Raw genomic sequence first — 15,013 nt, forward strand, 5'->3', positions numbered from 1 at the left:
ATTTCAATCTATAAACTATGTTTAGAAAGGTAGGACAAAGCCCCAAATGAGATAAAGCAATAAACTATGCACTCAGCTTTTTAGAATGATGCCCTTTTAGGTGGGCTTGGAGACTGTCCCCTCCTTCATCTAGAGAGGAATCCAGCATTATATCAAACACCACTGACTAATTCGCTAAGCTAAGGCAGACTATGCCAACCAGATAAGGTGTGTTACAGATCACCTGTCTTTTTGTCTGTAAAACATGGACAATAGCTGTGCCCACCTTGTGGGGTGCTGTGATATTAAATGCGATAGTGTTGTGGGTTCCTGGGAAGTAAACAGCAAACTTATATGAAATGCTACCAGGGTCTTCCAGCCTTCATGCTTCATCCTGTTTTCTATCCATGAAGAGTTTTTTCTCAGAGTTGTCCTGAGCTGTGTGTGGATGCCCAGGGGATGGAGTTTATGCAACAGCAGAGTCTCATCCTGGGGTGTGTGCAGACCAGGTGCAGACGTGAGGGGTAGGTGGAAGACACGGTAGGGGATTAGCTCCAGGCCCTGGGACAGTGATGCAAAAGCCGGCTTTGACTTCAGAGATGAAAATCACTCTTTAATTATGGCACCTCCTCCAGACTTCAACCTAAACATGGACTGTGGTTGAAGTTCCCATTTTAGGACCATGATTGCCAGCTTTGGTCCTGAAACCCATCATCATTTTTCTCTAAAACTGCAGTGCCCTCACTATCTAAAAATATGCCACTCTATGATCATGTTGTGTAAAAGTGTCTGGCCTGACCCTGGAAATGGAACCTGTGGAAGGTGCCTCAGTGGATAGAAGCCCACAGTCACTTGCCATCTAGCTAGGTCCAAGAGCCAACAGACACTAACCCCAATCTGACGATGGTGCAGGATGGTGCAGGATGGTGCAGGATGGTGCAGGATGGTGCAGGATGGTGCAGGTTTGGGCTCCCTCTTCCTGAGCCTGGAGAAAATTGGTCACATTATTTGGTGACTTCTCTGGATGAATCTTTTCTATTTTTTTTTTTTTAATTTAAAACCTGCATGCTTGTGCTCCCCCATTCCTATGTTGAAATCAAGCCCCCAGGGAGACAATGTTAGGTGGTGGGGCCATGGGACAGGTTGGACCATGAGACCAGAGCCCTGACAAGGGCTTCAGTGTCCTTTTGAAAGAGACAGGGGAGAGGTCGATTGCTCTCTCAGCTGGGTGCCATGTGAGGACAGGGCAAGAAAGCAGCATTTGTGGCAGGAGGAGGCACCAGAACGCATCCACACCAGGACCTTGAATCTTTGCTTCCAGCAGTGGCCTGTGCCAATACAAACATGGGAAAAACTGTGTGCTGCTGTATTTACCATTCTAAATCTCACACAGGCACCCCAGTGCTACATGTTAAAGACAAGTCTGAGATAGAGATTCCAGGCTCTGCACACAGCTAAGAACATGGTACTATCAAAGGAAAAGCCTTCCATGCCTGGAGCTAATGTTTTAGAAAGTGCCTCAGAGACAGAGGGGACTCCAAGGGCCAGAGAGATCTCTGGTTGGGATCCAGAGGCTACCTCTAAATTTCCACCCTGCTCTCCTGCCCCAGGTTCTTGATAAACTCTTGTAAGTTCTCCATACTTCCAATTTCTCATTTGTGAGGGGAGGCATTGAGAGGGGAGGCTCTCCTTGATCCTACTTTGGGGTGCTGTGAAGAGCAAATGTGATGAGGTGGACATGGTTTATAGATTGTAAAGTGCTATGCTTAAGATTGCTATAGTGTTCTGCTAGGCCAGGGTAATGCCTGCACACTAACGTTTAGTAATAGATCAACTACCATGTTATGCTGAAAAAGAGAAATGGGAAGAAAGGAGGGAGGGAGGGAGAGAGGGAAGAAAGGGAGGGAAGAAGGAAGGGAGGGGAGAGCAGAAGGAAGGAAGAAAGGAAAGAAGGAAGGAAAGAAGGAAGGAAGGAAGGAAGGAAGGAAAGGAAGGAAGGAAAGAAGGAAAGAAGGAAAGAAGGAAAGAAGGAAGGAAGGAAGGAAGGAAGGAAGGAAGGAAGGAAGGAAGGAAGGAAGGAAGGGAGGTACATTTCTCCATCAGCCTTTATTCTCACTTCCCTGTCTCTCTGGGGCTCCACATCAGTACTCCAGGATGCTCAGGCAGCTTCTGCTGGGAGCAACAGCGTGGCCTCTTCAATGTGATCTGTGGACAGTGTAACACACACTGACCTAGATGTGCAGTGCTTCCTCAGAGCAGAACATTAACCCTGCTGCACGGACCTACCTCTGCCCTGTCAGAGTCACACAACCTGTCTACAGCCATGGCCTTGGTCCCATGGAAGCTGAATTCTGATAGAATTCTGAATTCTACCTCTCTCTACGTCACCCCTTAGGTTACCTCCCTCCATCTTCTTCCCTTGCACTCTGTGCTATGTGTAGGGCTTGCAAGGCAGCTTGGAACAGCCACCAAAGGCTGGGCATAGGTGCCATAGTTGGGACGAGAAAGCTCTGTTCTTACCTGTTGCTGAGGTGCCATGACCCAGGCAAGTCATCTATGTGTCTCTGTGCCCCATTACCTTCACCTTTAAAACAGTACATCTCAGCTGGGTCTTCCCAGGAGATACTCTGAGATGGGGCTTTGCATGCAGAGCACCCCAGGAACCAGCAGCTGTAAGTGGGGGCCAGGCCAGACAATGGAAGAGCCTCAGTGCAAGTCCAGCAAAGGCCCTGGGATTCCCTGGGGAGTGGAAGTGGGCTGCCTTTCAGAATCATCCATGTTGAGGTCAGAGGTTGGGCCTTGTTCATCGGCATGACTGGATTTTTGGATGCAGGCTGTCCCTGGATCAGGGATCCACCTCTTTCAGATCAAGGGTAATTCTTACAGGCCTTGGATGAAAACTACGAGCCACAAATTTCCTAATGACTGAGAAATGAGAGCCCCTGTTGGTGGGATCTGGGAAGCATGCCAGTATCCCCTGCAGGCCATGTAGGGAGGATGAAGAGACATGGTATCTAAAGAGACCTCAGCACAGTGCCAGGTGGGACCTGCTACATTGATTCCTACCATCATTACTTGATATGGCTATTGAATTGTTTCAGTTGTATCTCCATGGGTTCTTTGTCTTCTAGAATTTTCTCCCATTCCACTGCGAATTGCTTTATTTGTCTAGGTTTTTAAACTTTGCAGCCTCCTCCCCAGTGTAGCACAAAAATGTGGCTCATAGACAGAACTTAACTGGTTGTAGTATACAGAGACCTCAGATGCAGGTGATAAAGGCATTGGGTCATATAAGAATGGAAACCTGTAAAGAGTGCCCCGGGCTGCCTTTGTTAGCAGTGGGAACATTGCCTCTACTGTTTCCATTATGAACCAGGCCATAACTGTTTGGCTGTCCTTTGCATTCTCTCCTAGTTGCTCTGGACTCATGGCAGTCCCTGACTGTCTCCTCAGTGGCTATAGATCCATCCATGAGGGACTTTGACGTTGCCCACATCAGCACTACTGCCACCAACTTCTCAGCCACCCGTGACTTCTGCTTGCAGGGTAAGAGGAGTCCACATGCCAGGAAGAGTGCAGCAGGTCTCCTGCTGAGAGTGAGCAGAGCTGCTCAAGGTCCTGATTTCAGAGGCTTACAGACATTTGAGGATAAATAACATGGGAGTGTGCTTGGTAGGAACTGAGAGGAGGAGATCTGAGTGAGTCTCCTCACTGTCCCACTGCATAGCCCTTGCTGTGGTCAGGCTCATAGGCTAAGCTTAGGCCTGGAGTAAACTTGAATTTCAAGAGATTTTCTTCAATACAATTTGAAGAACTTTCTAATAGGCAAAGTTATCCAGAGATGCATAATTCCTCTAGAAAGTTTCTAATCATTGGTGTTCAAACAATAACTAGGTGGCCACTTGCTTGGAATGTTCTGCAAAGACTTTTTAGCTTCTAAAAGTGGCTAAATTCAGTTACCATTTACACCCTTCCACGATTCTGAAGCCCTCTAATATTCTATGAGTTCAATGAATCTCCCCTACAAGGTTGGATACTAGTATTCACAAAGCTATGTTTATCACTCAGACCAGGCCAGCACGTACAGAAGTACCAATTTTGTACTGCACAACTAGTTGGTGTCACCAGTGCCTGGATTTGTTTTTTTTTGGTTTTTCTCCAGTACCGGGAACCGAACTCATGACCTTGCGCTTGTCAGGCAGGCGCTTTTGCCGCTGAGCTAAATCCCCAGCCCTCAACGCCTGGATTTGAATGAGCACTCAAGCCTATACAACTTGCCCAATTAAACAATGCAGCAGTATTTTTAAAGGCATTCTTAGTACTGAATGCCATGAGATAGTTTAAGTGGATTGTCTAGCAATTAACTGGCAAGAGAGAGGGGATAGTCTCCAGTGGAACATGCACGAGTGTGGGGTGAGCAGGTATTGAAAACAGGGCAGAGGGAGACTAGGTGAAGAGAAAGGCAAGAGCTGGAACAAGGAGAGCCCATCTAGTACCACTTCAACCCGTACCTTTTGAGGAGCCACAGGAATATTTTCAGCAGGGAATGACAAGGGCCACTTATAAATTATACAAACAGTAAGAGTTGTGACTGTTGTGATGGAAAATAGATCAGTGAGGGCACCGGTTCTCCCCCAACCACTACCACCATGTTATTCTCAATCTTAGCACAGTGCACAGGGTTTATAGTAGGTGTTCAAATGAGTGATTTCACAGTGAATGGACAAATGGAAGGATGGAGAGATAGATGGAAGGATGGGTGCTTGGATGCACGGAGACATGATTGGATGGAAGGATAAATGGATGACACAGGACGATTCATGGAGGCATGCATGGTTGGATAGAAGGATGGATGGACCAACTGATTGATGGGCCAGTGGGTGAATAAAAGGATGGATGGGTAGATGGATGCATGCCTACATAGATTCATGCCTTTGTCATTATTTGGAAGGATGGTGGACGATATATAGAGTTCATGGGGACATGTTGAATAGGAGAATGGCTCCATGAGTGGATGGAAGAGAGGATGAATGACTATGCGGGTGGATGGACTCATACCATCATACGTAGTTGCATTAGTGAAGTTGACATCTGAGGTCACACCTCTCTGTCCTTCCTCTGTCCTGCAGAGTGTTTCCGTCACCAGGCTTGCATCACCACCACTCTGCAGACCAGGCCTGGGGCCGTGCGGTGTGTGTTCTACCCTGACACCCAGAGCTGCACACATAGCCTGCAAGGCCACAACTGCCGGCTCCTGCTCCATGAAGAGGCCACGCACATCTACCGCAAGCCTGGTGAGCCCCAGCCTGGCCTGGGTGGCCATCCCTGGGGACCTGAGGGAAGCTGCAGGACTGTCTGTATGGTGACTTGGTAGACAGTGGCTTTATTGATTCTTAAGAGGAAGTTAGCCAAATTACCTAAGGAAAGGTGGCCCTCAACTAGGATGGACTGAAGGAAAATAGGAAAAACTCCTTGTGTCACTTTTATTAATTTATTTCTTTAAGTTAGAGAAGCCGTTTTGGCCTTTGAGTTCCTTAGTATAATATAAAATAGGCCACTTTATTACTGCTTTTTAAGAGAATTCTTTCACTTACCATATTTCTTTTGGGCATTACATTAATCTTGTGAGGTGGCAGGATTTTAATTTTAATTGCTTTTATTTTTTATTTACTTAGTACATGTTTTCTGTACATAATGATTACGTTTGTTGTGGGAAGCTGGTTCATAGCAATACACATCTTAATTCTTGTTTTTTTTTTCTTTCCCTGACTCTCTCCCTCCCTGCTTGTTGCCTTCCCACTTTCAAAACCTCTATTTTCATCATTTTCTCCTTCAATTCTTTTTTCCATTCCCTTTCCCGTCACCCCCTGCCCCATGCCCCTTCTCTTGTTCCTTGATCCACTTGAGAAACATTCCCCCACTTATATTTATTTATTCTCTCTCTCCCTCCCTTCCTCCTTCCCTCCTGTCCTTCCTCCTTATGTACATGTTTCCCATATAAGAGAAACCATGTGATATTTAAGCTTCTGTCAGACTTATTTCATTTACTATTAAGTTCTCAAGTCGCATCCACTTACCTACAAATACCTTAAGTTTATTTTTCTTCATGGCAGAATAGTATTCCATTGTGTATAAGCATCACATTTTCTTTGTCCATTTGTCTCTTGATGGGCATATAGACTGCTTCCGAGATCTATCTATTAGAAATTGTGCTGCTATAAACATAGGTATGTATATACCCCTGTAATAGGATGATTTTAATTTTTTTGAAACAATACTTCAAACAGGAATAGCTGGATCAAATGGAATTTCTAAGTTTGATTTTCTGAGGATTCTCCACACAGTGGAGATTTCCCTAGTGGTTGTATTAGTTTACTTTCCCATCAACAATGTAGAAGTGTTCCTTTTTCTTCAAGTCTTTGCAGCATTTGTTATTATTTGATTTCTTGATGATAGCCATTCTTTCTGGTGTAGGATGGTGTCTCAGTGTTGTTTTAATTTGCATTTCTCTAATGGCTAGCAATGTTGAACATTTTTTTTCCTGTATTGTATTGGCCACATTGGGCATTTGTACTTCTCCTTCTTCTGAGAAGTGTCTATTCACATTGAATGCCCATTTTTTTTTTATTGGGCTTTTAATTTTGGGGAGGTGTAATTATTCTGAGGTCTTCATATCCTAGATGCTAGTTCTCTGAGGAAGAGCTGTCAAAAATCTTTTGCCATTCTGTGGATTGTCTCATCACTCTGCTGATTGTTTCTTTTGATATGCAAAAGCTTTTAAATTTTATATTATCTCATTTGTTGATCCTTGGTATTATTTCTTTTTTTTGTTTGTTTTTTGGTTTTTGTTTTTTTTTGGTTTTTCTCCGGTACTGGGAACCGAACTCACGACCTTGCGCTTGCCAGGCAGGCGCTTTGCCGCTGAGCTAAATCCCCAGCCCCAATCCTTGGTATTATTTCTTGTGCCATTGGGAATCTGTTCAGAAAATTCTTGCTTATCCCTGGTCTTCCAAGAGTTTTACCTATTTTATTTTCCAGCAGATTATTTCTGTTTTAACATTTATATCATTCAGACATTTTGATCATAGTTTAGCACATGGTGAGATAAATGGGTCTAGACTCAATTTTCTGCATATGGCTATCCTTTCCAAGCACCGTTTATTAATGAGGATGTCTTTCCTTCAGTGTATATTTTTGACCCCCTTGTCCAAGATCAAATAGTTGAATGTGTCTGGGGTTTTTCTACTTCTTCTCTTCTGTTCCATTTATCCTTATCTCTGTTTTTGTGCCAGTACCACGTTGTTTTAACACGTTCTCACTAGCTTGAACCAGCTGTGGTACATGCATGACTTTTACTGGGCAGCTGGTGTGACTGGTGGTACAAATGGACCTAACCATTTTTCGTTAGTCTTTTTACTAATAAAAATAATAAAAAGCAAGGCTTAGGGGTATAGCTCAGTGGCACAAACATCTGCCTGGCAAGCACAAGGTTCTGAGTTTGATTCCTGGCACCAAAAAAAAAAGCCACTTGATGAGACAATTGTACATATACCATTGATGGGCTAAGTCACTTAGCATACAAGTTGCAGCCATGATGTGAATGTGTTAAATGCAATAGCTTTGTAGTATAACTTCAAATCTGGGATTGTGATGCCTCCTACTATGCTCTTGTTGCCTAGGATTGTTTTGCTATGCTGGGTCGCTTCTAGTTCCATGTGAATTTTAGGATTGATTTCTATAGATTTGTGAGAAATGATATTGGCACTTTGATAGAAACTGTTAAATATATTTATCAGTTTTAGAAGTGTAGCCATTTTGACTACATTTGTTCTGCTTATTCAAGAACAAGGGATATCTTTCCATTTTCTGATGTCCTCTTTGATTTCATTGTTCAGAGTGACATAATTTTCATTGCAGAAGCCTTTCACTTCCTTAGTTAGGCTAATTCCTAAGTGTTTAATTTTTCATGATGCTCCTGTGAATGATATTGTTTTCTTTCTTTCTTTCTTTTTTTTTTTTTTTGGTATGGGGAATTGAACTCATGACCTCAAGCTTGCTAGGCAGGCACTGTGCCACTGAGCTACATCCCTGGCTCCTTATTTCTTACTCATATTAGTGTATAGGAATGCTATTGATGTTTGTCTGTTTACTTTGTATTCTGCTATGCTACTAAATTTGATTATTAACCCTAGACATCTTTTGGTGAAATTTTTTGGGTCTTCTATGTAGAGCATCATGTCATCTGCAAATAATGATACTTTGACTTCATCTTTTCCTGTATGTCTCCCTTTTATTTCTTTCTCTTGGTTAGTGTTTTGGAGACTATGTTGAATAAGAGTGGTGACAGTGGACACCCTTGTCTTGTTTCTGATTGTAAAAGGAAAATTTTTCCTCATTTAATATGATGTTTGAAGTAGGCTGGTCATAAATGGCTTTTATCAGATTGACATAGGTCCTTGTATAATTATTTTCTTCAGGGATATTTCTTTAAATCATGAATGGATGTTGGATTTAATCCAAGGCTTTTTCTGCATCTATTGAAGTGATAATATGAGTTTTGTCTTTGTTTCTGTTTAAGTAATAGATTATATTACTTGTATATATTAAACCATCCTTGCAGTGTTGGGATGAAGCCTAGTTTGTCGCAGAATAGGAACTTTTTGATGATTTCTTACATTCTGTTTGCCAGTATCTTGTTTAGGATTTTTGTATTTATGTTCATTAGAGAGATTGGCTTGTAGTTATCTTTTTTGTTTGCCCTTGTCTGATTTGAGGATGAAGGTAATGCTAGCTTCCCAGCATGACTTGGAAGTACTCATCCCTCTCAGTTTAATTAAAGACTTTGAGGAGTATTAGCATGAGATCTTCTCTAAAGTTCTTGTAGAATTTGGCAGTAAATTCATTAGGTCCTGGGGTTTTCTTAGTAATTATTTTTGATTACTGCTTCAGTTTCATTGGCTGTTATTGGATTGTTCAGAATTTTTAAGCCTTCTTTGGTTTTGGTAATTCATATATATCTAGGAATCTCTCTATTCCTTTTGAGTTCTCCAATTTTTGGTGTACAAGTTTGTGAAGTAGTTACTAATAATCTCCTGGATTTTGGCATTATCTGTGATAATTTCACCTTTTTCATTTCTAATTACATTGATTTGTGTCTTTTCTTTTCTATTTTTGGTAAGATTGACTAAAGGTTTGTCATTTTGTTTATTCTTTTAGAAAACCACTTCTTTGATTCATTGATGCTTTGGGGGATTTTTGGTCTTCATTTCATTGATTTTTGTTCTGGTTTGTATCTGAAAACAGGGTAGCTACTATTCCTTATTTTGGGACTTCCTATTGCATGGAATATTGTTTCTCCTTTCTTTAACTTTTCAGTCTATAAATTTCTTTTTATGGCTTAAATATGTTTCTTAGGGGCTGGGTATTTAGCTCAGCAGTACAGTACCTGCCTGGCAAGCACAAAGTTGTGAGTTTGATTTCTGGTACCGGAAAAAAAAAAAAAAAAAAAAAAAAAAAAGATGTGTTTCTTATGTACTGCATACCATAGGAATTTGGTTTCTGTTCCATTCTGCTAATCTTTGTCTGTCAATTGGTGAATTGAGACCATTCACATTGATAGTTATAATTCATAAGTACTAACCTATTCCTGTCATTGTATTATTTTCCTGTTACCATTTTCCTTTCTTTCCCTTCTGTTTAATTGCTTACCCTACTGGCATTGATTGTATTGGAACTTTTGGTTAGCTTGATTGTCTGTTTCTAGGATTTCCTTGAGAATTTTTTGGAATGTTAGTTTCTTGGTCATAAATTTCTTCAGGTACTATTTGTATTGGTAATACCTTATTTTTTCATCAATTTTGAAAGATAATTTTGCAGGATAAATTGGTTTAAGTTGAAAGTTGTTTTCTTTGAGGGCTTGATATACCTCACTCCAAGTTGTTCTTGCCTTTAAGATTAGTGCTAAGAATTCTGCTGTAATTCTGATGATTTTCCTTTATAAGAGAATCATTGCTATCTCTAAAAGCTTTTAAGCTTTTAAGCTCTTGTGTTGAATTTCTGGTATTTTGATTATGATGTGTTTTGGAGTGGTTTTTATGATTGTGGCTATTTGGGGTTCTATATGCCTCACTTACTGCATGATAAATTCTTTTTCCATGTGTGGAAATTCTTCTGGTATTACTTCTGTAAACAGGTATTCATAATGTCCTTTGTTGTGTCTTCTGATTTTTCCCTAATTCTCATTACTCTTAGTCTTTTTTGCATCATGTAGCAGTTGTTGGATTAATTTATTGCATTCTCTTGTTGTTTTTAAGGTATCTCTCATTGATTGATCACCAATCACAACCCTATAATCTAGATCTGATATTTTTCCATCACACTGGTTGCTTCTGCTTCTCAGACTTCCAATCATATTTTGATCTCCTGGATTTCTATTTGGAGATTTTTTTGTGGACTCCTACTCTTTTCTATGCTGATCATTCATATTTTGCATTTCTTTATTTAACTCAGATGGATTTTATTAGTGTTTTATTTAGACTTACTGATCATTTGTTTCATTAAGATCATTATCTGTTTATTTACATCTTCTTTGAATTTATCACACGTCTTACTGATCTTTTCTGTTACCTCCACTTGTACCATTTCTGGTATTTTTGTTGTGTGGCTTTTGATTTCCTTCCCTTTGATGGCCTTTGGATTAGGTTTGGGGTAGTTGGGAAGTTTTGGAGGCATGCTATTACCTTATTTTCTCATGTTTCTCTTTTTTTTGTTTGTTTGTTTACTGTTCCGAGGTTTGCTGGTTGATTATAGTGCATAGCTTTGCTGCAGAGATATCTTCTGGGCATGGATAACTATTTGCCTTTACTCTGTCCCAGAAACCAACTACCTCCATTTATTTGAGAGAGAAGGTTGCAGTTTATTTGACCCAGTATCTAATTTTTCAGGAATTGGCTGAAGTATTGGTTATAGCCTCCAGGGAATCTAGATATTGGCATACCGGGAAAACCAGTTGATAGCAACACCTATATCACCTTGGCTATCACAGTGAAGTCATGTGAATACCATCAAATATAAACTGGATACTAACAAACCCTAAGAACTGCTCATGAACCAATCTTAACCAAAGCCAAGAGATTTGTGATTTTAGTATAGACACCTACGCAACCCAAATATCGACCTACAGCAAATCAGACAACTGGTATCCACTAGAGGTTGGCAGCAGTTTGGAAGCTCAAGCATACCACTGGACTCAATACCATCACCTTCAGATCCAGCCCTCTCTGCAGGTTTCACCTACCAAACCTGGCCTCCCTCTACACAATACAGGCCCTGTGACATTTCTGCCCTGAGCTTGAACTTCAGGGGTTGTCATAATCTTTGCCTAGCCCTTACCCATTCTGAGTCTGCCTCACATGGCTATCTCTTACCTAGTAACACTTCATTCCAGAAGTGAAACTCTCCTCCAGGAAAGTGGTCACATCCTCAGTCAGGTCAGGTCAGTCATTTGGCTGTCACCTCTGCCATCCTGTGCTGAGGAAAACCATGGTGCAGAGCCAGATAGGAGTTAGTAGTCTGACCCTGGCAGAGACAAGGTTCATCAGCAGGCTCCTTCTCCTTCATGTATGGCATGGTGCAATGAGGTGGTGGCAGGACCTAAGCTCTCTGATTTCACATAGTTAGTGAGGACACACTGGCTGGGTGCATGGAGCCAGATCTCCTGTCTCATAATATCACCTTTTGTCTATGGACCCATGCTGCTGAACTGCCACAACATAAAGGCTTTGAAGAAGGAAACTGTTCCCAGCCGAGATGAGTCAAAAAAACATTTAGGGCCGGGGGTATGGCTCAGTGGTAGAACACATGCTTAGCTTAGCATGCCTAGCAATGCACACACACACACACACACGCACACACACACACACACACACGGACACACAGAGTTGGTAAGTGTCAAGCATTCTCTTGAGTGAAAGAGTGCAAGGTCTCCTCTACGGGTCAGCAGAGAACAGCATAAAAACCCATCAATGGGGAAAGCTGCAGACTAGGAAGTATAGGAACTCCGTGGGTATGGGGAAGCCCCTCCTTGCTAGGCATGTTCACTGTAGGACATGAGCAACCATTATGGTGTTGGCTATATCTCTCATCCTGTCTCCTGAGCAGTGGTCACACATTTTCTTAAATAACTCTTTTAAATTCTGCAGCCATAACTTTCTATTACAACTATTCAACACCCTCTACAGCATGAAAACATCAAGGAAAAATATTAAAAGTAATGGACATGCCAGTGTTCCAATACAACTTTATTGACAGAGTCAGGAAGCGGTTGGATTTTGTCCTGCCTCAATCCTGAGCTTTGATAGTCCTTCAGTCCTGTTGGGTACCAAGGATATTCTCTTATGCCCCTCCTCCACTTCACATCATGAGAGTGTTTCCCAAGCCTGAGTAGGTCCTAGGCCCTCAATCTTTCCTCTATCTGTAAATTTATATTATCAACTCAAGCTAGGCAGATTTTAATAGTGCATTTCACCAGTAATGCCAATCTATGTGGTAGTTATGCAAAGAAATGCCTTGGTGCTCAGGACTGAGATCTGTAAAATAGATTAGGCTGCTTCTCTATGAATTTGGTGTAACTAGGCCACGTGGTCACATGACCTAAATATGTGGGTATTTTGGAAAGAATCCACTGTTTCTGCAAAAGAATTCAAAAGGGATAGCTGCCCCTCTAACATGTCCTTGAGTTGGATGGCACTGTGGACTATACCACTGTCCCTTCCCACACAATGCTTTCACCTTTATGTTTTTCTGGCTTCACTCCCAAGGCCTCAGTCATGAAATGACTGAGAAAATTTAGGCCCTGTGATTGATGACTGTAACAGAAAACCATGTGAGAAGGAATGGGAGCGGGTGGTCAGTCATGATTTGTGATTGAGGCCAAATTCAAAACAGATCTCTTTTCTTCCTAAGTCTCCATTTTGGATTCTAACTCATGCTCCAGGGTTTTTGCAACAGAGAAGGCTTCACTGGCATTTCTTTCTCTTTCTGTTTTTTCCCCTGCTCTTCTTGCTCCTCCCTTTCTCTCCCTATCCCTTCCTTTATTCCTTCTACTCATTTATCCATCCCTTCTCCATTCCTTCCTCCATAAATCCACTGGTGCCTCCCTCCCTCTTTCTGTTTCTCCATAAATCTATCCATAGCTCCCTCCCTCTCTCTCCTCTCCATAAATGGATCCCTCCCTCTCTCCCTCTCTCTGTTTCTCCCCCACTCTTCCATTCATCCATCCATCCATCCGTCCATCCATCCATCCATCCATCCATCCATCCATCAATTCATCTTCCCTGCAGCCATGCACTCCTCCATCCATCCACATGGCCAGCTCCTGCCATTTATGAGGCACTATGCTTGGAACATTAGCAGTATCAGAATTATTCCTGACATTATTGTGTTACAGTACTGCTACCATTCCTATTTAACAGGACAGAAGATTAAGGCTTAGAAATATAAAAGGTGTTTTCCCTGATACGAAGTCCCCACATGTAAAGCCCTTTCCCAGACTGTCAGTGGGCTCTGCCTCCTTGGAATGGCTCCCAGTGCATGGCCATCATGAACGGACCCTATACCAGGTTTCCCAGGCTCAGACCTCATTGAAATTTGGGGCTGTAAAATTCTTTGGGGGTGGGATTATTAAGTCCTGCCTATTGTAGGATGTTAGGGTCTCCCACTAGATGCCAGTCATAGCTCCTCTGCAGGTTGTGACACACCAAAAATGTCTCCAGCTATGGTCATACCTCCATTAAGGACAAATCCCTTCCAGCTGACCACTGTCGTTTATAACACACTATTGAAGGCTGGGCAGATGCTACTTGTCACTGGCTACCTCCATTACCCACACTTCTGTTTATGGTTGCTAGAATGCATGTGTTTCTACAGAAGGGGCTGTGGAGAAAGCAGCAAGGCCTTGTCTCCCAGTGGAGTTGAGCAGACAAAATCCTCTGTTAGGAATATGAAAACTCCTTTCATGTCACTTGTGTCTCCTCACTCGTGTTCATTACTTCCTCTGTGGAACCCTGAGTCCTGTAGGGAACTAGTATGGCCCTGTCCCAAGGCCCAGAAAGCCATACTCGGCACTGAGCTCAGGCTCAACAGAAATGCACCAACTCAACGAATGTATGAAAGCAAACAGAGCTGAGGAAACAGGATGAGGTTGGAGTGGGTGTAGATGAATGTGTCTGGTGGGAAGTACCACAGAAGGGCTGGGATGCACAGACAGTGAGCAGGCCTAGCCAGGGGCTCTATCATGACTTCATGGACTGGGAATTGGACATGAGCACACAGGCAGGTGGCCTGCATGTGTGGGCCATGGTGCAGAGCACAGAAAAAGAATGCTGTGCCTGGTCCCTAGCTGTGTACCCAGGGCTGGGTCAGGGCTGGGCTCCCAAGTTGAGCTTTGAGTCCCCCATCATCACTTGGCCCTTATGGTCTGCCTACCCCTGCCCTTAACCCTACCTTTTCACCAGGAAAATGTGAATATGGTCTACAGTCCCTTAGCTGCACTGCTGAAATTCAAATGTTCTAAAACTCAATTTTTTTTTTGTAAATTTGCTATAAACTTATTTGTTGACAAAAATCTGATCTGATGACAGAAAAAATTACATTCTTGTTTTTTTTATTTTAAAAATAAAAGAAGGAAAACATTAGCAAACAGACAACCATTTACAGAATGGCAAAATAGCAATACAAACAATACAGAGTTACAAACAAAGTGGTAGGAAATTAACAATGTTTGTTCTATTACATATTGATATCTTCAAAGTGGTTTCTCACGAAAACAAATAGAGACATGCAATACTGATAAATCAATGAATCACTAATTGTTTCTTTCAGCAAAGAAATAGAAGACAGTAGTTCAACTATGTTAACTGTCCTGTATATACATACATACAAAATTTCTCCTTCTTTCCTTTTTCTTTTCCCACATCCCAGTTGCCCTTTACCCTTGAACATTTTCCTTTTGTTTCACAATGTCTATCATACCTCC

The 15,013-nt window shown here is 42.0% G+C and overlaps 1 protein-coding gene across 1 annotated transcript in view; it reads left to right on the forward strand.

The window, feature by feature from the left end:
• Positions 1-15,013, forward strand: part of Tg (thyroglobulin) — a 216,191-nt gene that overhangs the window by 94,828 nt on the left and 106,350 nt on the right. Inside the window, exons 36-37 of the mRNA XM_005398023.1 lie at positions 3,394-3,525; positions 5,109-5,273. Of these exons, the coding sequence (XP_005398080.1) occupies positions 3,394-3,525; positions 5,109-5,273 (297 nt within the window). The remainder of the gene's footprint in view (positions 1-3,393; positions 3,526-5,108; positions 5,274-15,013) is intronic.

This window comes from Chinchilla lanigera, unplaced genomic scaffold, assembly GCF_000276665.1.
Source record: "Chinchilla lanigera isolate Chin_1 unplaced genomic scaffold, ChiLan1.0 scaffold00060, whole genome shotgun sequence".
Taxonomy (NCBI): Eukaryota; Metazoa; Chordata; class Mammalia; order Rodentia; family Chinchillidae; genus Chinchilla; species Chinchilla lanigera.